Consider the following 24,946-nt stretch of genomic DNA (forward strand, 5'->3'; position numbering starts at 1 on the left):
AGTAGATACTTAAGAAGATAGTCATGGAATAATATATTTCATATGTTAAGTGATAAAAAGGATTTTCTAAGATATCAGACTTTTGTTCTAAAAATAAGAATTGTTCCAGTGAATAAATTTTTTATTCAAATCTGTCGTGTGTGTGTGTTTGTGTGTGCGTATTTGTTTTATTGGTTGATTTTCATGAGAGAGAGGAGAAAGAGAGAAACCTTGATTTGTTGTTACACTTATCTATGCATTCATTGGTTGATTTTTGTATGTGCCCTGACCAGGGGATTGAATCCACAATCTTGGCTCATCAGAACGACCCTCTAACCAACTGAGCAACCTGGCCAGGGTTGTCATTTGTACATTTTTTATTTTTATTTTATTAAAAGAATAGCTTATTGCTCTGGCTGGTGTGACTTGGTTGGAGCATTGTTCAGTGCACCAAGAGGTCGCCGGTTAGATTCCCGGTAACAGGTCTAGGTTGTGGGCTAAATCCTCAGTAGAAGGTGTGTAGGAGGCAGCCACTTGATGATTCTCTCTCTTTCTCTATCTCCTTTCCTCTCTCTAAAATCAATTAAAACATATTAAAACAAAAAAGAATAGTTTATTGATTTTTAATTTTTTGTTAATCCTCACCCAAGGATATTTTCTGTAATTATTTTTTTTAGAGAGAGTGGAAATGAGGGGGAGAAAGAAAGAAACATCAATGTGAGAGAGACACATCGATTGGTTGCCTCCTGCATGGGCCCTGACCAGGGCCAGGGATCAAGCCTGTAAGTGAGGTATGTGTCCTTGATGGAAATCGGGCCCATGACCCTTCAGGCTGAGGGCCAACGCTCTAAGCACTGAGCAAACGGGTAGGGCTAGTTTATTGATTTTTTATTTTTATTTTTTAATATATATTTTTATTGATCTTTATTTATTTCTTTTTATTATTATTATTTTTTAATTCTCACCCGAGGGTATTTTTCCATTGATTTTTAGAGAGTAGAAAAGAGAGAGAAAAACAAAGAAACATCAATGTGAGAGAAACATCGATTGGTTGCCTCCTGCATGCACTCTAACCAGGGCTCAGGTGGAGGGGGGACCCCTTGACCCGGATCGAACCCGGGACCCTTCAGTCCGCAGGCCGATGCTCTATCCACTGAGCCAAACCACTTAGGTCAGTTTATTGATTTTGTTAGAGAGGGGGAAAGAATAGGGAGAGAGAAACATCTATGTGAGTGTGTAACATCAATCAGCTGCTTCCTGCACGCCCCCTACCGGGGACTGAGCCACAACCTGGCATGTGCCCTCACCTGGAATCCCTCTGGAATACACCCAACCAAGTGAGCGGCACCAGCTAGGGATGTCATTAGTATATTTAAGAAAGAAAATGACCCCAAGAGACCCACATGGCCCCCAAAAAACATGCTACATGCAAAGTCCTATAATTCCATCATTTGAAAGACATCCTAGGAGAGTTGGTAAGTTACAAGGATATTCTAAGTTGCATTGGAAACTACCCAGTAGGAAACTGGTTAAACCCTACAATGAACTATGATGCATTGTTATAAATGATTAGATAGATACTAGTATATATGTATTGATATTGACATGGAAAAATGCTCACGTTATATTGGTAAGTAGAAAAAAAGGAAGTTGTAGACAGTGTGAATAATATAATCCCATTTTTATTTTTAAATAAAATAATATGTTATATCTACAAAAAAGGAGTTGGGGTATGCATATTAAATTATTGGATTTTTTGGAAAGTTGAGATTTTGAGGGCATGGATCATCTACATCATATATTTATGGATTCTTTGATATTCAAATAATTCTTACATCTGTAACCAGGTAAAGGTTTTTTAAGAGAAGAGAGGGACATGATATTTGGAGTAAAAAAGACTGCTTTTGAATCACAGATCTGCCAACTATCAGCTGCATGATCTTGGACAAGTCACTTCATGCCTTCGGGTCACAACTTCCTCATCCATAAAATGGGGAGATGAATACATGCCTCATAAGAGTGTTATACCTATATCTTCAGTTTCATCTCATACCATCATCCTCTCTCAGTATGCTCTAACAGAGGGGTCAGCAAACTATCTTCAGGCTAAATTGGGCCCTGTTTTTATAAAATAAGGTTTCATGGGAACATAGCCAGTTGTTTACATAATGTCTGTGATTGCTTTTTATGATAACAGTAAGGTTGAGTAGTTACTACAGGGACCATATAGCCTCAAAGCATGAAATATTTACTGTCTGGCCCTTTGCAGAAAACATTTGTTGACTAATCCCTGCTCTAGGAAGAATACATTGGCTTTCTCCCACTTCCTTTAACATAGCACATTCTTTGCAAGCACATCCCTAAGGACCTTTACACAGACTGATCCCTTTGCCTAAAATGACATTCTCACATCTCACATCTAATCCTTTTCTTTCAATCCTACTCACCCTCATCACCTCCTTGGGGGAGATCTTTGCTGGCCCAAACCCACCCCTGAATTAGATTAACTTTCCTGGTATCCATTCTCATAGCATCCCTCATAGAGCTTCTTGTGATGGCAATTACCCTAATTATCTGTGTCCTTATTTCTTTAATGTTTTATTTCCCCTGTAAACTGCAAACCCATAAAAAATATTCTTGTTCAATGACAAATTTCCAGTGCCTAACAAAGTGCCTGGACTACAATGCATGGATATGTGCATGCATAAATGCCATAATGTATAAAAGGTACATATTGTCTTATATATATTGTATACAGTATATGTTACAACAAGTAGTTCACCATAGTAGATGTGCAAATGGTTACGAGCACAAATTAAGGGTTAGACATCCTGAGATTGAATCCCAATTCTTCCATTTCATACATGAGGACCCTCAGACAAGTCCCTTAACCTCTTTTTGTTAGCTTCCCATCTGTAAAATGGGCATAGTACCTACCTCATGAGATTTGTAAAGAAGACTAAATAAAATTAGCATAGGGCCTGGCACACACAAAGCGTTCAATAGATGCCATCTATAATTATAGTTATTAATTACTTTATAATTTTTATAATACAAGCCTTAGATAGATGGCAGATATTATGACCCCCATAAAATTGACTAGTTTGCCCTGGAGTCAAGGCTACTAGGACAAGGTGAACTGAGGTCTCTCACTCAACTCCCAACACAGCCAAACATAAATCAAGCCAGAGCCATGGTTAAGCAATATTCTTTCTTTAATTCCCCTTTGCAAATGGAAGCCCCTGAGCTGGTCCCCACCCCCACCCCTAGGGATTCCATACCCTGGACCCCAGATACAATGTGCCTGCCTCAACCTGGTGGGAGGAAGAGAGGAACCTCCCAGGATGGTCCATTAGAAAAAAATCCTAGTCATTTAAGAAATGAGGCTGAGGACAAAAGAAGGGAACTGGAAGACAAGGCCCAGGTAAGGCCAGACTGGAGATTTTGGGGTTGTGAGGACCCTTGAGAAGGGTTTGCAAGCACATCCCTAAGCTCAAGGCCAGCATGGCTGAGGGAAAGGAGACAGACAGATAATCTGACTCCTCAAGGTCCTGTCTGCCTGATATGAACAGACACTCACCACCACCACCACCACCACCACCACCACAGGCCTCTGGATGGAGAATTTTCCAGTTACTCTGGGGAAGAGTTTGATAAGCATCCCCTCTCGTCCCTGATCTGGGGCATCCCTGGGGTCCTCCTAAGACCAAACCTGGGAGAAGGAAGGACTCTAGGAACATGCAAAGGGGGGGGAGCAGAGATCCCCCACCCCACCCTGCTGCTCTACAGGATGGTGGCTCCAGCTGCATCTGGGCTCCGAGGGTCCTTCACACCGATGATGAAGTTGTTGGTTCTCCGGCTGCCATGGACCCAGGATAAGACATCTACCTTCTCCACGTGGTGACCCCTGGCTTCCAGGAACTCAATCTCTTCCTCTGTGAACTCACCTGAAAACCATCCCACAACATACACACATTCAGAGTTTTCAGAGCACTAGCTCAGGAGTCCTATGGTCAGACCTGAGTCCTGGTCCTGGGTGCTCCACTGAGGAGGTGTATGACCTTGGTCAAACTGCTTGACCTCTCTGAGCCTCAGTCTCTTTGTGCATAAAATAGGGATTATACAAGAACCTACTATATAAAGTTGTTGCAGGGATTAAAGGGTATAATACACAGAAAGCATTGAGTTCAGAGCCTTGCATACAGTAAGTGATCCATAATATACAATCATTCTTAATATTGGAAAAGGGGTTTGGGGTTCTTATCTCCACCCGCATAGGCGAAGCCGCCATCATTGCTTGCTAGGATTACTGCATAGCCCACTAACTGGTGTTTCTGCTTTCAGTCCTGCCTTCCTTATAGCCTATTCACACAGCAGTCAAAGAGTCCTTTTAAACCACTAAACCATATCACTTTCCCCCACTCAAAACCCTCTATCAATGATGAGAGAATCATTAATCAGCCCGCCCCCTCGCCCCTGCTAGATGCCCCTACTGGGGATTGAGCCCGCAACCCTGGCATGTACCCTGGCTGGGAATTGAACCAGGACCTCCTAGTTCATAGGTCAACACTCAACCACTGAGCCACACCAGCTGGACCCCTTTAACAGCTTTGATGACTCTTAGAATAAAATCTAAAGTCCTTACCAAGGCCTCTAAGACCCACCATCAACTGGGTCCTCACTACCTCTCTAACCTCCTCTCTTCACTTCCTTCCACTCTCTTCCTTAACTCTGCTCTAACCTCCTTGCTGTCCATCATGGAAGTCAAACATGCTCCTATCTCAGAGACTTTGCACCTGCTTTCTCTCTGCTTGGATTGTTCCTTCCTAGAGTCACAAAACTGCCTCCCTTACTTCATTCCAATCTTCAAAAACTTCTCTCATCACTATCTAAATTATCAGCCCATGTTATCTTTACCTTGCTTTGTTTTCTTTCAAAGTACTTAATGCTACCTGTATTTGTTTATTTATTTACTGTGTCTCCTTCCACTATATTATAAGCTTTTTAAAGGCAGGGATGTTGTCTTGTTCACTATTGATCCCCAGAGCCTAGAACTGGGTGAGGACATAGTAAATGTTAAGCCAAGACTTTACTGGATAAATGAGTAAGTCCTCACCCTCTTGCATAATTTCAGGTCTTCATCTCTTGCTGGGCCATTATTCAGGGTGCTTCTTGTATTTTCCCAACTTAAATTCTCCTCCCTACAATCCACCTACCCTGTAAATGCAGTATCCCTGGCATCTAAGATAATGCCTGGCACACAGTTGATACTCAATACAAACTGCTGAATTACTGGTTTGCAGAATGAACAACTGCTTCTTTTTTTTTTTCTTTCTCCCCCCCCCCCCCCCCCGGCCCCTTGACAATCTCCTGGCCTCCCTTACCCCCCAGTGTCTTATGTCCATTAGTTATTCTTATATGCATGCATACAAGTCCTTTGGTTGATGAACAACTGCTTCTTATTTTATAAATGAGAACACTGAGGCTCAGAGAGGAGACATAAATTTCCCAAGGCCACACAGCCAGGAAATGGCAGGATGGTTCTAATCCCCCAGATCTTGTACTGTTAGGAATTAGTTGGAAGAAAACCAACTTTCAATGGCAGGGAGTTGGTGCTGGTTGAGGCAGGGACACACTTGGGAGGAGCCTCTTTCCCCACCAGGCCCTGTGCCTACTCAATGGGGACACTCACTGTCCACCTGCAGGAGGTTGGACTGCAGGTCTGGGTGTAGGCGGCCATGGGCCAGGCTGTCACTCAGGTTCCGGTTCAAGGACAGGACATTCAGCAGAACCTGCAGGCAGCCAAAGGGCAGAAGTCAGGGCTACCCCAGAGATGGAGGGTTAGGACTCTATGGTCCTTCCTCCTGGTCCAGACTCTTTAGTCTTTAGATTCCTTGCACCAGGGTTGTCATTTGAGCTTCTCAACAGTCCCAGAAGACAGGCAGACCTTTGATGAAGGTCCCCATTTCACAGAGGGGTAAATGAGGGCCAGAAAAGAAAAGTGATTCACTCCAGAGTTTAGAGAGAGCCAGGGAAGAGGCACTGCTAGCACCCAGTCTCCAAGCCCAGGGCTGACCTCCCTTGTCCTTGGCCAGGACAGAGTTAATGGCTGGGGTTAGTCTAGGTCACAATGTGGGTACTTTTAGCTTATTGGTTTGGAGTGTGAGTAGGCTCTGGAACCAATTGCCTGCCCATTCTTACTAAACTGGACCTAATTTTTTAACCTCTCTGCGCCTTCGGTTTTTTTTTTTTTTATAAATGAAATAGAAATATGGATTCCTTCCAAAGTTGGGAAGGTTAAGAGAGTTGACACACCTACCACCATGCCCAGTACTTAGTAAAAACTCTGATTATGTTAGCTATTTTTATCTCTATTTCACAGATGAGGAGACAGGTTCAGAGAGGTTAAGTGAATTCTTCAACATCACACAATTGGAAATTGGCAGTACTTGGCCTTGGGCTCAGGGGCGTCTGATTCCAAAGCTCAGGTTAGTTAACTCACCACCTGCCAAATTATGTGCCTGGCACATATATCAGGTGCTCAAGACATTTGTGGAATTGTTGTGAGGCATTTTGGAGTGTAGCAGGCCCTTCCTTTCAAAAGCAAACCCTAAAGAGGGCTGCTTCTCTATTCAGATGCTGAGTAGAGCATGGTGGAACTTGAGATTGACAGAATCTCAACCTGGGAAGACGGGGAGCTTCAGGGCTACATTTTCACTAAGAAAGTCAGCACAGCCCATCTCCTTAGTGTCCAGAAGGGCCCTGCCACAGAGCAGTTCCAGCCCTTGTTTGCTGTGAGTAAAGGATGAGAACGAGCAAGAGACATGAAGGCTGCAGCCCAGGCCACAGCTTGGCTCCTGGCCACAGAAAGCCTGACATGGAGGAAACCTCACCTGGGTTAGGCCACTGAGGCCCCGGGCAGCTCCATTGGCCCCCAGGGCGAGGTAGGTTCCACAGAGCCCCTCTGCCGGCCGGACCACAGTGGGCAGTAGGAAAGACAGCGGCCGCTTCCCGGGCTGTACCGAATTCTCCTGTTGTCAGAGGACCAAGGCCACAAGGGAGATGAGAGGTAGGGTGAGACAGGATAAGGACGACTCCACCACTCTTCCAACCTCTCTCCTTCTCTTACATCTTCCACAGGTAGGAGACCGGTCTCTCCCCAGGCCACAGTTTGCTATATGTGAAATGGTCAGGGTCCTTGGATAACTGGGGTGGATAGTGAACCCACTAAGTTTTGAGGCTACTACGGATGGCAGGGGACGGGGAGGGGCAAGCCAAGAAAGATGGCTATGGGGATGAACAGAATAATCTCCACCCTGGTCATCTCTGTCTTTGTCCTGCCAGGGCCCCAGCTTGCAGGGTGTAAGAGTGCTGGCCTCCAACTACACAATAATTCCTATTTCCTTTCTCCTTTGGTGCCCAGCAATAGGGCTGAGCCCCATCAGCTCAGCATTACACAGCCATAGACAATTAGTACTAAAAAGTAGCTAAAGCACAAAATCAGGGGCCAATATCCTCATTATACCAGTACAGGTGAGAAGAAACTGAGGCCCAGAGAGGGGACAAGACTTTCCCCAGGTCACACAATCAGACCTTGACAGAATGGGACAAGGTTTCTTTGGATCTACCAGGCTCTAAGCCCCAGACTTGGGCTGGAGTGAAGTAAACACCTTGTCTGGGCTCCTTTTCTTTACAATAGAAGTTCCTAGAGGAAGTAGGGAGGGAGGAGCAGCCCCACTGTAACACATTTTTATCCCTCTCTAGCCTTGGAGTCCCCAGGGTAGGAGGGAAGCAAGACCCTACCAGGCTGGGTGCAGAGTGGTTAGCAGTCCTGTTGGGCCAGGAGAAATCCAGCATCTGGCTGTTGAGTAGGATCCCCGAGGGGGTGATGAGGCCACTGCCAAAGGGCCGGTTCAGGGAGCTGGGGGCCGAGATTGGGGCCAGGTGAACCCCTGAGCCCACTCTCACTCCTGCCCAGCCCCCACCTAGGTGATCTCTTGTGCCAAGTGGAGTCTGAGCATGCATACCTGACCATGGCCACAATGAAGTCGTCAGGGCCCATGATCAGCACCTGGGCAGCCGTGGGAGCCCCATCCAGCTCGTAAACAGGCAGGAGTGGGGCAGGGGCTGCCTGGGAGTCATTGATGTGGCCCCGGAGGTAGACAGCCTCTACTTTGCTGAAAACACACAGGGTAGGAGATGAACACACAGCAAGTTCTCATTACATTCCACCTACCACTCTTCGTGATGTCTGTTTGTGTGATTATTTGATTAATATCTGCTTCCCCCATTGGTCTATACCAAAAAATAGATTACTTAGTCTTAGCATATAGGAAATATTCAGATAATAGTTGTTGAACTGAATGAATTTATTTAGGTGTTATTCAGATTCTCTTCTAGAGCCAATTTTTAATTTATTCAGTGCCTAAGTCAAGAGTCTTTTAGTTACTTGACTTTACTCATTTAATCCTTTCTATGGAAAGTACCTCCTAGGGTATAGTGAATGCTCAGAAGATATTTGTTTTGATATGTATAAACTGAATTCACTTAACCTGATGTGTGTAATCTCAAAATTAAGTTTCACTAAGAATTTAGTGTGTGTGTGTGTGTGTGTGTGTGTGTGTGAGAGGAGGGGGATGTGGCGGGGGGGAGGTTTATATACAAGAATCTTTACTTGCTATTAGAATTTTTAAAAAAATATATTTCACTGATTCCCCACAGAGAGGAAAGGAGAGGGATAGAGTTAGAAAAATCGATGAGAGAGAAACATCGATCAGGTGCCTCCTGCACATCCGCCCCCCCCCCTCCCCCCCCCCGGCCGGCCCCCCGGGGATGTGCCCGCAACCAAGGTACATGCCCCTGATCGGAATCAAACCTGGGACCCTTCAGTCCGAAGACCGACGCTTTATCCACTGAGCCAAACCAGTTAGGGCAACTATTAGAATTTTTTTTGAAGACACAGAAAGACTTGTCATATAGTAAGTTCTTAATAAATATTTATTAGCTGGCCTGGCCAGAGTGTCTCAGTGGCTGTTGACCTATGAACCAGGAGGTCACGGTTCCATTCCTTGTCAGGACACATGCCCAGGTTTCGAGCTTGATCCCCAGTAAGAGGCATGCAGGAGGCAGCCGATCAATGATTCTCTCTCATCACTGATGTTTCTCTCTCTCTCTCCCTTTCTGAAATCAATTAAAAAAATATATTTTTAAAATTTTATTGAATGAATGGATTTATTATAGGCTTGTGTGTGTGTTTTAGAGCTAAATGTGTATTGATCTTAAAAGCAAATTTATGAAATCATGAAAATACAAATTTACATTAACTATATTTTTGGTTTCTGATTTTCCCTTAGCTAGCCTTTAAATCAGTTATAGTAGTTAAATGGTAACCATTCTTATCCCTGTTGCTAATTAATACTAATGATGATATTTGTTGAATATTTATTATGTGTCAGACAACATGATCAGGGCTTTGTATGTATAATCTTGCTTGGTCTTTACAATTAACCATGAGGTTGGCATCATTATTGTCAGGCCCCCTTGGAGAAACAGATTTAGAGAGGGTAAGCCTGCATAGGCTGAGAATCTGGGATTTGAACTGAGTCAGTCTGACAACAGCCCACAGTTTTACTATTATGTTATGCTGCTAATATAGACACATTTTAATCAAATTCTCCACCACCACCAATATTTCCCTGGAGACTCTTTTCATTGTTAATAGGCTTTTTCCACTCAAAAGGAGGACCAGATGGGCCCATATATGTGCCCTGCTAGGGTCAAAAAATTGTGAGAGCCATATGAAGTAGAGAAACTCATTGTACAGATGGGAACACTGAGGTGCAAGGAGAAGCATCAGTGTCACATTGTGAGTTAGGGTTGAGCTGGAATTGACTTGGGACTTCAGGCCTATTTTTCTATCAGCTGCTTTACACCTGATCCTTTCCCCACATCACCACCATCTGTCCAGTCCCCAGGGTCCTGTCACAAGACCCACCTTAGCATGTCATCCATGCTCTCAATGATTGTAGAATCATAGATGGGGTCTCCCAGTCTGCTGGCCAGGGCTAATGCAATCTTCAGGGTCTGAAAACAGAGCAGAGGTATGGCAGAGGCTGCCAGACTTCTCCCAGCACCCACACCCAGAATTCTTGTGTGTGAGAAAACTTGGAGGGGAATTAGTCCTGCCCCATGGAAGTACCCCATCCCCCCACTCTCAGTGTCCCCCAACACAGGGTCAAATGGAAGGGTTGGCCTTACCTCTGCCACCCAGTGAAGAACCTGTTCCCGGGAGACCAGGCTGGTGAGATTGAAGCCCTCGAGGATGTTGAGAGCACTGATGAGGGCAGGGCCTGTGTGCGGGGGTGGGGGACTGAGAACCAGGTGGCCTGAAAGGACAGGAAATGACCAGATGGCAGGGACAGTCAAGGCATCTCCACATCCCACCATCACATAGACTGAGACTACAGCACTGAACTCCCTCATCAGATACGGGAAAAGCGGTAACAGGCAAAAGGACACACGCAAGTTCACATGGCGAGTCAAGGACAGGGCCAGGATCCCAATCCAGAACACCGGTCTTCAATTTCCTCTTCCATATGAGAAAACTAAGGCTGAAGAGGACTGTGATTTGCCCAGAGTTTCAATGAAGACCATTGGCACAGCAGGTACAGATGTCCAGATGTTCAGATTCCTGGCCCACCATAGGGCAGGATATACTATTCAGGGCTCCTGATGGTCCCACCCCTGAAACCTCTTGGGAGCAGCAACCTCCTCTCCCTACATAAGGCTCTAGTTATTAGATGTTTGGACACCAAAGGGATAATAATATATGATATAACACAAACCATAATTAATTAACTCACTTAATCCTCACAATGGGTACTTTTATTATTCCCATTTTATAGGTGAGAAAACTGAGGCACAGAGAGGCAGCTGGTCCAAGGTTACAGGATACAAGTGGAACCCAGAGTACTCAAGGTTCTGGCATTGCCAAGAGAACACAGGCTTGAGGGGGAAATGGAAAATCAAATACATATTCAGTGCCCATTCTGATCAGGGCAACTTCCAACATCATCTCATCAAATCCTCATGGCTACCCTGAGAGGTAGGCACTATGATCTCCATTTTAAGGAGGGAACCATGGTTCAGAGTGGGAAGTGACTTGTTCAAGGTGAATGACATAGCTGGTACTTAAACCCAGGTCTTCCTGGCTCCCTAGCTATGCTCTTTCTCTGTTCCATATGCCACTGCCTCTGGTAGAGGAATTGGGCTGGAGATTGAGGCCTGGAAACTTTTACTCAGAGGCAGTCTCTTCTGGGGCTTGAAGTAATCTGGGCCTCCTAGAGGAAAGACAACTTATGACCTAGGAACCTACCACTTTGGGTTCAACAAACATGGACTTCATCTATGTCATAAACTTGGATTTATGGGTTTATCATTGGTTTTGAATTTGACAGGTTAAGTTCTTTTCCTTCCCTGGAAAAGAACTCAGTTTCCTTTTGGCACAATCAGAGGGAGGTCTATGACTGTCTTGAAAAGTTTGTTATAACCAGAAGCTTATATGGACTTTAGTCTTATGAGTTCTTCTTACGATGTATAGGGCATTGAGAGTGGGACCAGGGATGGGACAAGACAACAGCGAGCCCAAATCAAGAAAACCTATGGCTAGAACCCCAATTTCTAGGCCTGAACCTTTGACCAGACCTCCTTCCCCATATCCTAAATACGTGGGATAATTGACTCCAACACCACTTCAGAAGGCAGGCTGACTCTGGCTTGCTTCATTAGCTAGCTGCCCAGGCAGCTCACTGACTCAGTTTCTCTCCTGTTAAATGGGGAGGAGTCTCTAGGCCAAACACATACAGCCATGGACTGGGAGGATTCTCCTGAGTGGGGACCCTGGGAGCTGGGGGAGAAGTCACCTCTGTACACGCCACACACAGGCTTCTCCACGAGGGCACTGTAGTTGCTGAAGTCCTCCTCAGTTATAACACCCCCTGCATGCTGAGCCTGGAAGGGAGAGAATGCCCCCACCACCACTTTGAGCCACACACCACACAGTGAGCATGTACATTTGGCCTATGGTATATGTTTGGATCACAGACAGATCAGATGCTTATAACTTTTGTGCCTTCTGCATTTCCCATCATGACCTTTAGGAACCCCATCAGCCCTAGGTACCCCAGGAAAAAGGAAGAGGAAAAAGCACTAACATTGAGCACCTACTATGTACAAGACATTGTGTTGGGTACATTCTATGAATGACCTTCTTAGTTCACTATTTAAGGCTCCTTGTGATCTGGCCCCTGCCTACATCTCCGTCTCATGTCCTGCTATTCCCCAGTGAGTTCTGGGTGACCTGCAGTTCCTGAACTCATGACTCCATGTCTTTGTGCATAATGCCCTCTCTGCCTATAAGAAAGGAAGATTTTTCACTTACAGCAGCACTTGCTTGAGAGATATCAAACTGAATTCTGCATTTCACTACAAATAACTAAAGCCACTACAAAACCATGGATGGCCCTGGTAGGAATGACATAACCAATTACTGACCAGTGAACCAATCTTGTACAAACCAATGGGCTCATTTCATACTATCCAGCATGCTAATCTTCCAACCCTAAATTAGCATAACACTAGGAATGTCCTCCTTTTTTTAGTACTTGAAACCTCTGACTTCTAATCCACCCTCAGTGAACTATACATTGAATTGCTTGGCTGGTGTGTGTTCCTTTGTTTGACAACTTTGGGTTTTTTTTTTAATTTGAAGCTCTGATGGTCTTTGTTAGAGTCTCCTTCATCTCCTTCTCCACCTCTAGGAGAGGATACACAATGCAGGTCTGGTTAATCAGAGCATTTGTTTTCATGACACAGTGATTGGTTTGGGAATAGTCATGAGACCTATTACAGGCCAATGAGACATAACCTTGAGGCTTTTGCTGGAATTACTGGAATGAGTAGTGCTCTTTCCTTAGGATGGCTTACTGGAAGGATGGCTGATGGGAGCAGGTGTGGAAAGGATCTGACTGAGAGTGAATTCAAGCAGAGGAAAGTAGAGTCATGAGACAGAAAGAAAGATAGACCAAGTCCTCACAATGGGGATGTAGCCCCTGGGTCCAGCTGACCTAAAGCCAGTACTCTGCTGGACTTTCCAGTTAAGTCCATCTGAGGTGGCTTCTATCACCACATCCATATCTCCAGTGCTCAGCACAGGACCTGGCTCAGAGCAGGCACTTTGTAATATAGAATGAGTGATGGACCTATTCAGTTCCCATAACTGTATGGCAGAGATAGATATAATCTCCCTATTGCACAGATGAAAGAACCACTGAGTTGGTCTGTGTATCCTTATCTTGAACATAATTTTCCATCAGGAATTTTCAACTATTGACAATTCTAAAACCAATTACTGCCTCAGACTAAGACTCTTTGGGGTTAGTTGGTAAGCCCTTATGTTAATCCCCCCAGTTCCAATGAAGGAGGCCCTTTGCTCAATCCCTAGAAAACCCAAGGGCAGGGTGAGGTTGTGGGCTCAGGGAAGCTGAAGCTGATCCCGGTTCTCCACTGAGCCTGGGAGGGGCAGGACAGGCCTCTGTACAAGTTGGCACCAGCCCTGGGAAGCCCAAAGTTACCTCTCTCAATCAAGACAAAACATTCCCATCATCCCAGTAGGTTCTTCCTGCCGCATTCCAGTCAAGCCCTCCCATTCCAACAACCACTGATCTCTGATTCCTATCACCAGAGATTAGTTTTGCCTATTCTAGAATTTCAAGTAAATATATGCAGAGAGAAATCCAGGGAAGGAAGGGGGGAAAGGATGCCCCTACAGTAGGGGCCTTTGGGGCAGATGGACTCTCCATGTGCTCACCTCGGCCACCATCTCCAGCGTGAGGTTACCACCAGCATAGAAGGCAGCGGGGCCATAGGTGCCAAGTAAATCCAGTACCATGGCCAGGTCAGGCCGTTGCATCAGCGAGCCAGGTAGTGGTGGGCGGCCCGATGGCAGGAACGTCTCATGGAAGTGCTCAGATGCATCGGGCGGCAGCTGTTCTGCCAGGGCACGTGCTATGGGCAGGGACAAGAGGCTGGGCAGGGATTGCCAGGGCTGGACCCGATGGCCGAGATGCATAATAGGTGGGGTGAGTAAGGGCTGAGTGTCTGGCCCTAAGCTCCAACCCCCAAGGAGCCTGTTATGGGGGAGGTAGGGTATATATGGGCCTCCCTAGATCTTCTCATTTGAGTCTGCCTCCTGATAAGGGTGGGAGAGATCTGAGGAGCAAACTGGAAGAGAGGTGCTTTCTGGTTTGGGCCCCAAATCTCAGAGGTCCTATCTCCCCCCTCCATCAACCACATGCCTTTCCCCTGACCCCTCAGGCCCCACTGACCTAGATCATGGGTTACGTTGAAGCCATCTTGGGCCACAGCTGCTGCGAAGGCCAGGACTTGGTACCATGGCAGCCTGAGAAGTGGGGGGCAGAGAGAAGGGGGTGGAGGAGGTCCTGGGGGGATGAGGAGGGGTCCGGGAGGAGGGGGTTCCTGGGAAGGAGAGTCCTGGCAAGGGAAGGGGATATTAGGAGGGGGAGTTTGGAAGGAAATAATCCAGGAAGGTAGGAGGCCACCAAAGGAGCAGTGCAGGCAGGGGCCCCTGGTCCCCAGGGGGAGGGTCTTTACCTGCCATAGAGCTGGTGAGCTTCATGTAGCCCCTTCACCATTCCGGGAACCCCCACCAAGAGCCCAGGCTGGGCAAGGCGGGCAGGCGAGGGAGAGAGGAGACCAGGTCACTGGAAGGGGGGGGGCTGGGCTGAACTCTGCAGAGCCCCAAGCCAGGGATGGGGGGGCTGGCATAGGGGAGAGACATAGGCCAAGTATCCTAGAGGAGGGCAGGCTGTCCCATCAGGCATCCTCCCTCCCATCTCCCCGACTTCCTATCAGCAAATGCAGAAAGGCCTCCTTTATCATAATTAAGGGACATAAATTAAGCAAATCCTTTTAAGAGCTAGGACATAACCAATTTAGATGGGAACCTGTCTTCATTGGATTATACCTATTCCTGCTTTTTAAAATAGTGGGCAAGAGACCTTCCTTTTACCTTTTCATTAGCATTCCACCATTACTATGAGCTGTGATAATTCAGGTGTGCGTTTGGCTTTTACCTCTGTGCTAAATATCTATTTTTCCAAGTTATTCTATCTCTGCCTTTGTTCTCAGTGGACAGTGGGTTTTCCTCTAGCAGTTCCTGTCTAATCTTCCAACATGTTGTGGGCTGGGAAAGTTGTAGTCGACAGGCTCAGAGTGGGATGTGTGAGTGATAGTGCAGCAACTTTGATGTCTCAGGCTGCTCAGTGGCCTTTTTTCTTCCTTCTATGTGCCAGATAGGCAAGGTTGCCACAGAAGTTAAGATGTTGCTGTACTGCCTGATACCCACCATGCAGAATTCTTTGCTCAGTATTTTTTTTGGAGGGTTGCCTGTCTCCCTCATAACCTAAGAGCATCCTGCTCAACTCATTTCCTCACCTCTATAGCAAATACTCAGCAAAGTAATGCTTGGGTTAGAAGAAGGGCAGTGAAGGAAGACCCGCCCCCCCCCCCCCATACTTTCTTCTCACCAGGGTCCGCACCTTGGTTTCCCAGGATCTCTGCAGGGCCTCTTCCCTGAGGGCCCCTGGTGCAGACTCCCGGAAGTCAATTAGGTGGCTCTCATTGCGGCGGATGTCATGTACCAGCATCACACCCCCACTGGAAAACACACAGAAGGGGGCAGGTGGTGACAAAAAGATGCTACCCCTCTGAACAGTTAACCTGCCACCCTTCAACTCCCACTGGTGATGGCTGTAGGCTTAGTTTGTCATCAGGAGACAAGTGTTTGAGCCCGCTCCCCAACAGGGATTCAGAGATTCAGCCGCACCACAAGGGTGGGGAGCGAAATCAAGGCAGGGATCCAGAGTTCAAGGACCTCTTTCAGCCTGTCACTGGAGACTTTAATCCCTGATTTAAAAAAAAAAGAAGAAAAAAAAAAGCAGAGACTGGGAGAGCAGGATGTTCTCCTCCCCCCCCCCCCCCTGCCCCCGCCCCCCAGACCATAGCTGGACCCCTGCCAGCTTCCTGCACCTGCCTCCTTGGTATGCCTCCACTCCCTCTCCCAGGACTGAATTATGTAAGAACAGACTGTACAAAACAAAAGGGGGATTTCTTTGGTAGGGTCTGGAAGACTGGTCTTACAGGAACCAAGACATGGACTTTGTCAGCTTGTCCCTTTTCTGTGACTTGTCTGCATTTGAGATGGTGGTAGCATCTGAGATGGCGGCCTGCAGCCAAGTAACTAACAAAGATTGGGGAGTGGTAGCCCTGTGGCAAAGTAGAAGGCACAGAATGGGAAGCAGCTTCTACTCAGGTCCAGATCATTGCAGTCATATGGAACTGTGTGTTACCAGGTCTCTTCAGGTTCAAGAGATGTTGGGCATTCTCAACTTTTCAACAATAGGAAACACATTTTAAAAAATTTAAGTCTGCAAACCAAACCTGTCTGTGTTCTGGGTTTGGCCCCTGGGTGGCCAATTTGTCCTCTGTTTTAAGAATTCTTAGTGGGGGTGTATTTTTTGGAGCATAGAGAGTCCATAGCTTTCATCAGACTCATAGGGATTTGTGAGCCCAAAAGTTTAAGTATCGCTGCCTTAATTAATGACAGTATACCCTTACCTGTGCACCTCACCTTACAATTTATAACATCATTTTCCAAATTTTTTTAAAACAGAAAAAGCTTTTGAAAACACTTCCTCTGACACTATGTAAGAAGAAAGGGATGAAACTGTGTGTGCAGAAAGAGCAAATGCAAGGAGGTAGGGCCTCTCTGTCTCTCTGCTCAAACTTGGAGACCCCCACATGAGGTCTACGGACCAGGACAGGGAATTAGACCTGGGGGACCCCAACCTCCACAGTGGGGAGCTCCTTACCCGCCCAGGCCAGAACTGTGCGGAGCCACGATTCCCAAACACAGGGCGGCGGCCACAGCTGCATCCACAGAAGATCCCTGTTTACTGAGCACCTCCATGCCCAGTGATGTACAACGAGCAGCATCGGTCACCACGGCACCCTGGTGCAAGATCTGGGAGAGGAAAGGGGCTAGTTGGGGACAGGAGGAGCCCCCTGCTTCCCTAGGTACCTCCACTAACCCCAGAACCTCCACGGGGGTGGGGGTGGGGGTGCTGGTGGGAGCCCTGTCCTCTTGCCCCCTTGATTCTCCGCTACTTACCTTCTTTTCCCTCATTTACCTCAAGTGCCTCCTATCTGATCAGTCCCCTTCCTTGCTCTCTCCCCCTCATGCCCCGAGCCACCACCCCCGCCCCCCTTTGGGACCTTCCTCCCCCTTTTCAATTCCCAGCCACGTCCACCACTCAGCCAGTCCGTCCCCAATTCCCACGGTCTTCCCAAGCGATTTCTCACCTGAGGGTCCCCGAAATAGATCTGCATAATGAGCGCCACAGTGACACCCGTGGCAAAGGTGAGGCAGGCTGTGACTATGACCGTGAGCCCGTCCTGGCGGCAGGAGCACTCCGCGGCTGCTGCGGAGAACGGGTCTTTGCGGGTCTCGCGTAAAGGCGACCCGTCCTGGCTCCCCATCTCTGATGATGACGACGGCAGCCGCTGCAGGCGCGCTGACTTCAGGAAGGAGTCCGGGTCTGCGGGTGGCGAGGGGTGGAGGTGGGAGGGAGAGGTCGGAGGCGGGTGTCAGTCTGGAAGTCTCTTACCCCGCCCTGCCGCCCTCCAGTCGCGGTTATAGCCTGTCCCCCCTCTCCGCACTCCCGTCAAACAAACCCCAATATATAGCACCAGCGTCTACCTACCCCCATGCACCCCAGGGCGGGTGAGGTTGGCAGTCTGGGCTGGGAAGAGACAGGGACCACCAGCAGGGCAGCTGGGCAGCTGGATTACTGCCCCTAGGCCAAATTTCCCGGAGCACCCAGGACCCAGGACTGGGAACACTTCCTGAAGAGGCGGGAGTTGGACCCTCCCTGGAAACCAGATACTCCCAGAGCTGGGCCCAGCCTTCTACTCAAGGAGGCAGTTACCTAAGCTGAGTGGATAGACCTTGGCTTCCAACCTTGCTTCATTCATTCATTCATTCATTCATTCAACAAATATGGAGGATCTGCTATGTTTCTGGCCCTATGTTAGATGCTAGGGGAAAGGTACAGACAGTTCCCGCCCTCTGGGGTTCACAGATCAGTGGAGAAAGAAGGTAATAAACAAGTAAACAGATGAGTATATAATTACAAGTTGTGGCAGGTGCTATGAATAAAAAGGATGAAATAAGACAATAGTGGTGTGTGTTGGGGGCTGCTTAGCTGGGAAAATCAGCCACAGCCCCTCAGCAGCCTCAGCTTAGAAGTGACTTTTACGCTAAGAACTGAAGGAGCCGAAACCGGTTTGGCTCAGTGGATAGAGCGTCGGCCTGCGGACTGAAAGGTCCCAGGTTCGATTCCGGTCAAGGGCATGTACCTGGGTTGCGGGCACATCCCCAGTAGGAGGTGTGCAGGAGGTGGCTGATCGATGTTTCTCTCTCATCGATGTTTCTAACTCTCTATCTCTCTCCCTTCCTCTCTGTAAAAAATCAATAAAAAAAAAAAAAAAAAAAAAGAACTGAAGGATGAGAAGGAGCCAATGGTGAGTACGTAGTGTTCCAGAAAGAAGGAACAGCAGGTGCAAAGGCCCTACGGCAGGAATGAAATGGCACATTATAAAAAAAAGAACCAAGCCCTGTGTGGTTCCAGTATAGTGAGCAGTGGGGTGGAGGCTAGGCCAGATCACTGGGCCTTGGCTTAGTGAAAAGCCTGAATTTTACCCCAACAGCCATGGGAGGCCATTGAAGAGTTTTAAGCGAGAATGTGAAGCCATCAGTTTTATGCTTTAAAAAGATCCCTCTGGCCCTGGTCATTGTCGCTTGGTAGGTTGAGTGTCCTCCCATGCGCCAAGAGGTCACCGGTCTGATTCCCAGTCAAGGGCACATGCCCAGGTTTTCGGGCTCAGTCCCCAGTAGGGGTGCAGGAGGCAGCTGATCCATGTTTCTCTCCCTCTCCCTTCCTCTCTAAAATCAATAAAAAACATGTTTAAAAACAAACAAACAAAAACCCATCTCTCTGGCTGCTATCTGGAGAATGGACCTGAGGATGTAGGAGTGGAGGCAGAAAGACTTGAAAGCCACTTCACTTGCTGAGTTACTATGGCTAAGTCACTTCAAGTTATGTTTCACTTTCTGCATCCTAATAATGGAACTAATCCCTAACTGGCCGGGTGGATATAGAGATTCCATGAAGCGATGTATACTAAGCACCCCATAAGTGCTCACTCAAAGTTATTTCCATCCTTTTTCAACCTTGGGCAACACAGAGAGACCCTCTTCTATCCCATAGTTCCCTCTCCTGGGTGCTAACAGCCTTGAACCCAGGCTTCTAAATGTCCTAAAGGTCCTTAGCTTGGTACCTTAATACCTTGCTGTACTCACAATGTGTTTTTTAAAAGTGCATTCATCCCATAGACACGGGCAATAGGGTGGTAAAGAGCTGAGGAGAGGGGGGAGGGGCTGGGAGGAGGGGGAAAGAGGGGGGATTGGGAAATATTTGTAATAATATCAACAATAAAAATATATTAAAAAATAAAAGTGCATTCATTCAATAAATATATTTTTGAGCACCTACTACTGTGTACTAGAAATATAACCTCTTTAAAAATCTGTGGGATAATATTAAAAATTGACTGTTATATTTTCCTATTTAAATTGGTTCACCAATGCCAACATGATAAAAACTTAAACTCCTTGACCTGGTGGTCAAGGCCCTTCATAATCCACACTCTTCTTTTATGTAAATAAGAAACTAACACACATACACACACACACACACACACATATATATATGTGTATGTATATATATTATATATATATATTTCTTATAAATTATTTATGGTCATTACTTTTGGGAAAAGATCCTAAAGGTGGGGTGGGAGAATATTTTATTTGAAATTTTATTTTAATTAATACATATATCTTTAAATAAAAAGGAAAAATTAGAGGAAGGCAACAATGGAGAAGGGAACTTTTCCTCACTATTCCTTCTTTATTCATTTGTTTGTTTATTTATTTTACCATGAACATGTAATTTGTTTTTAAATTTTTATTTAAAAAGGAAGATTGTCTTCCAGAAAACTGTTTCAGTTGATCGTGCTTCTGTCTAATGCTCAGTACCAGAATCTGTAAATAAAATTGGAATTCATTGAACAGATGTTAAACACCTACTCTGGGCACAGAACTCTCTTTGGCACCTAGAGGTTTCAAAAGAACTCAGGAAAGAGTTTGGAACATATTTATTGAGACTGACTGCATTCCCGGCACTTTACAGACATTTCCTCATTGAAGTGTTCCCATAACTTTATAAGATAGACCCATTCTCTCCATTTTAAAGATGAGGAAACTGGGGCCAAGAAAGGTGATACTGCCTGCTTAAGGTTATAAGTAAATGGTGGAACCAAGAGTCTGTGTAACTCAAAAACCTCCTTTTCATTGCTCCACAGGTCATCAGGAGCCATTTCCCCCGCAAAAACCAACCTTACAAGGCAATTTTAGTTGATATTTCCAGGTACTTTCCCTTAAATCTGTTATCTCCAATCAGATATGAGAAACCAGGAGATGAAGGTGATATGAGAGATGGAGTTACTCGAGATTTTTTTTATGTCACCAATTATTAAGTTATTGATTTATTCAACAAAAATATTTATTGAGTACCCTACCGTGTAAGTACTGAGGCAATAATACCATTGAATTACTGATATGTAAGAGCAACAGCAGGACACTGTGTAAAGGTTAGTTTTGGGACCAGAATAAACAAGTCTTTGGGGAGAAAGATAAGTTTAATTTTAGCTATTCTGAGTTTGTGAAAAACCAGCAGGAATTGTCTGGAGGCAGCAGACCTAGTAGCCATCTAATTTTTATCTGCTTAGATACCATTCCCCATTCCATTTTCTTTTAAATAATACTATTTCCCTTCTCATGCCTCATTCCCTCGTTACTGACTAGAGTAAGTATATGACCTAGGCCTAGCCAATCAGAACAGGCACCTCTATACAGTGATTGGTTCAGGGACAGGCATATGACCAGTGCCAGGTCAATTAGGTTCAATCTTTGTTTTTTTGCTGGAACTATTGGGAAAGCTGTCTTTCTATTTAGGTTACTAAGGTAATAAGATGTAAGCCTGTTGTTGCTGGGCGCAACTTGTCCTGATAAAATGGGAAGCTTCTGAAGAAGAAGCCCATAAAAAGTAAAACAAAGCAAAAAATGGAGTAAAGCCCATTCCTTTTTAGGCACCTCCATGCAGCTATGACTAAAGCCCCATACCCCTGAACTTTTCAATTATGCTACCTAGTAAAATTCTCTTTTTAGATGTAGCTCAATTTTAGCCAAGTTTATGACAAAAGAACCCTGAATAGAGTTGACTTGACAAATCTAGAGCTAAGGAGAGAGATCTTGGCTGGAGACTGAGGTCCTTTCTGGCTTGCTTATTCCCTGAAGGGGAGAATCACTAAAGATTGTTGAACCCTTTCCAGGAGTAACATGATCAGAAGTGCAGGGTGGGCCAGGCCAGCATGGCTCAGTGGTTGAGTGTTGACCTATGAACCAAGAGGTTATGGTTCGATTCCCCGTCAGGGCACATGCCCAGGTTGCGGGCTTGATCCCCAGTGGGGGGCATGTAGGAGGCAGCCGATCTATGATTCTCCCTCATCATTGATGTTTCCATCTCTCCCTCTCCCTTTCTCTCTGAAATCAATAAAAAATAACATATATATGTATATATAAGTATGTATATGAAGTGCATGTATTGGGATTGGGTGGGAGGCAGGAAGAATAGCTAGAAGCCTATGGGTAATACAGATAAGAAAGAATAATGGCTTAGTCTACAGTGGTGATGACAGGAATGGTGTGATGGAATTTGAAAGATAGTTAGGAGGGGGACAAAGAGCATTTGATTGCCATTTGGAAGTAAGAAGAAGAGGGTGGATGATGGGTAGCTCCTGAGTTTCTACCTTGGAGACTGGATGAAAGGCAGTATTACTCATTGAGAATGACATTGGGAGAAGAGCAGGTATATGGGGAAGAGATGATGAGTTCAGCATAGAACATGCTGAAGGTGAGGTACTTGCAGGACATCTGAAAGTGAATGCCTGGAATAGAGAGGAACACCTGGGCCTGGAGCTCAGAAGAGAGGAAAGACAGTATTACTCCAAACTTGGAGTGGTTATCCCCTAGCTCTGTGTTTTTTTAAAAAATATATATATTTATTGATTTCAGTGAGGAAGGGAGAGAGAGTTAGAAACATCGATGATGAGAGAGAATCATTGATCATCTGCCTCCTGCACACCCCACAATGGAGATCAAGCCCACAACCCAGGTATGTGCCCTGACTGGGAATTGAACTGTCACCTCCTGATTCATTGATCAACACTCAACCACTGAGCCACGTCGGCCAGGCACCTAGCTCTGTTTTCCATAGGATTTGCTGTGGGGTGCCTAACACTTGATTCTAGGGTGTGGCAGGCTAGAGGCTATCTGGGCAAACCATGGTTCTGGATAAGAGGATGGGGCAATGCCACAAGGTAGCACTACCAGGTTGAGAACATAGGAGGCCACGTTAGCCAGCAGGCTGGTCCAGCTGGGCCAAAGGAGGCTTGGGCTTTGAAGCAGTGCTTGGAGACATGGCATTGAAATGACCACACAGGTATGATGGCAAGTTCCTTGGAACCTTAGTGCACAACCTTGGCACAAGGTATAGGTTCCCAGCAAATCAGGTGACTGGGGTCTCACCTGGATTTTTGTACAGATTAGGGCAGAGTCTGTATTATCTCACCATGGTACTCCCTGAGTTTTGAGAACTCCCTCTGCTGCCATTCTTTCATCCTGAGATCTTCTTTCTCATTCATTTATTCATTCAACAATGTTTATTGAATACTTAGCACTGAGTTGAATGGTGAACAAAACAGTCATGATCCCACCCTCATAGGGTTTACAGACATTGAGTAATTATATGATCACACAAATAAATAACACAGGTTTTGATAAATGCATTTATATGGCGCCAGGAGAAAACAGGCGTTTCCAATCTCTAGGTTGGGAGAGATAGGTATTCCCAGTTGAGCTGGAAGGGGAAGCCAAGGGTAGGTGTGCCCATTGTCACACAGTGAATCAGGGCAATGCGGGGACACAACTGGCACTCCTGACCCTGAATAATGGACCTGGTTCAGATTGGTATCTACTAGGACACATCTTCCCACCCCTCTCCCTGCTACCTCCTGATTACAGGGCTACTCCCTCTGGGGGAAACAAAAGTTTTAATTTGCAGCTTTGACTTTTGATGCCCATAAGGTTTCCTATTGTCACCTCACACCCCCTCCAGGTGGGGTACAGTCTATTCAGGTTGGCAGGGGCTGGTGGTCAGGGCCAGATAACCAGAAAGTTGTGGAAGGGGAAAGAATTTGGGGCTGTCAGACTGGGAGTAACTATAGAAGGGCCAGGCTAGCGAGGGCTGAACCAGAGAAGCAGGGTCTGCCAGGCTGGTAAGGGATAGGACTCAAGTGTAGGCACTGGGAGGAAGAGAGAGTGAAGCAGAAGGATGCTCTAATGCCAGGAAGTGACGTTGAGGGAAAGAGGGATGGGGGATGGAGGATGAAGAATAGAGCTGGGCCACATGGATAGCAGAGAGAGAGAGAGAGAGAGAGAGAGAGAGAGAGAGAGAGCCCTAGGGAAGAAATGCTCAGAGAGCTTTTGGCCCTCAGGTCTCCCCCAAGCATGGTCTCCTCCCTCCCTACTCCCACCCCTGCAGACTCTGCAGAGGGCTGAAGAGAACACCGTAAAATTCTGGAGCCTGCTTCCAGGGCACCTTACTAACATCCCGGCCTGATCCATGGCTCTGGTAGGGGTGAGGTAAACCAGAGGGCAGCAAAGGCACTCTGGTCCCCAAGGACTTTGAGAGGTCATTCAGTTCATCCCCCTGGATCCCACGATCCAGCACGCACAGACAGGCAGCATCATATTCTCTTTATCCTTCCCTGGACACGAAGAGATTCCCAGCTTCTCCCCCATGGTCACTCCCTCCCACCATCCCTGGCTGTGGGGAAGTTCTTAAGACCTAGCCTCTCTATTCATCCTACTGCAACCTCCGACTTGGTTTCTGCTATCCTGTTCTCTGTGACTAGAGAAAAGCCTCTTCTGGGTGATCACAGCTGTGCCTCAGGATCTCCCCTCCAACATTCCTTCCTGATCAGTTGGTTCTTCCCAAAAGGTAACCCCCATCCCTCCTACTGCAGTCTCTGGCATCATTCTCCCTTGTCGCATCCTAGGACTCCAAGGCAGAGATGCACTCCCAACCCCATCAGATAATTAACGGGGAAAAAAGGAGAAGAGAAAGGTCCAGGAGGAAGGGAATGAATTCGGGTGATGGAGGCTGGAGGTGATGCTCCGTGCAGATGGAGGACCAGGGGCATCCCAGGGGGCAGGGACGGGGGGAGGCCGGGGCGGGGGAGGGGTTAGGGGGAGGCAGCGGGCCTCACCTGTATCGGGGTCTCCCAAGAAGGCGTCCTCGTCCTTGCGGCCCCTCAGAGGGGCCGCGGGAGCCGGCTCATCCTCTGGCAGCCGCGGGAAGCTGGTGATGCTCATGTAGTCCACGGGCGAGTAGGCGCCCAGGGCGCTCTCCTGACTGGCCTGGTTCTCCGCCGCCATCCTCACTCGCGCCCCCCAGCAGCGCAGCGCCTGCCGGAAGTGGTGCGGCGGGGGCCGGGGTGGGTGGCTGGGAGGGAGGGGCCTGCGCTCCCGGGCCACCGGGAGGGGGCGCCTCACCCACACCCACACCCTAGCGCTTGTCGGGGTCTGACTCGCTCCCGCCCGGCTCAGAGCTGTCAGCGGGCAGTAGGCGCGCAGGTGGAGATGGGA

At 46.9% G+C, this 24,946-nt stretch overlaps 1 protein-coding gene across 3 annotated transcripts; it reads right to left on the bottom strand.

Moving 5' to 3' along the window:
- Positions 1-1,663: 1,663 nt before the first annotated feature.
- GGT7 (gamma-glutamyltransferase 7) lies at positions 1,664-24,743 on the bottom strand. Of its 3 annotated transcripts, none has more exons than XM_070420189.1 (15): positions 24,568-24,743; positions 17,419-17,654; positions 16,929-17,080; positions 15,597-15,714; positions 14,650-14,717; positions 14,364-14,437; positions 13,847-14,043; positions 11,901-11,988; positions 10,237-10,364; positions 9,974-10,062; positions 8,007-8,156; positions 7,783-7,900; positions 6,873-7,010; positions 5,672-5,771; positions 1,664-3,926 (listed from the first exon to the last, which is right to left on the bottom strand). In XM_070420189.1, exons 1-15 carry the CDS (start codon positions 24,734-24,736, stop codon positions 3,763-3,765), a joined length of 1,989 nt encoding a protein of 662 aa, XP_070276290.1. In that variant the 5' UTR covers positions 24,737-24,743; the 3' UTR covers positions 1,664-3,762. The 3 variants fall into 3 exon arrangements, with proteins under 3 accessions (XP_070276290.1, XP_070276289.1, XP_070276291.1); XM_070420188.1 differs by having other exon boundaries at positions 15,585-15,714; XM_070420190.1 differs by having other exon boundaries at positions 3,766-3,926; positions 5,679-5,771.
- Positions 24,744-24,946: the final 203 nt, after the last annotated feature.

Source organism: Myotis yumanensis, unplaced genomic scaffold (genome assembly GCF_028538775.1).
Source record: "Myotis yumanensis isolate MYYU_CA2020_CCGP unplaced genomic scaffold, mMyoYum1.0.hap1 SCAF_7, whole genome shotgun sequence".
Lineage (NCBI taxonomy): Eukaryota > Metazoa > Chordata > Mammalia > Chiroptera > Vespertilionidae > Myotis > Myotis yumanensis.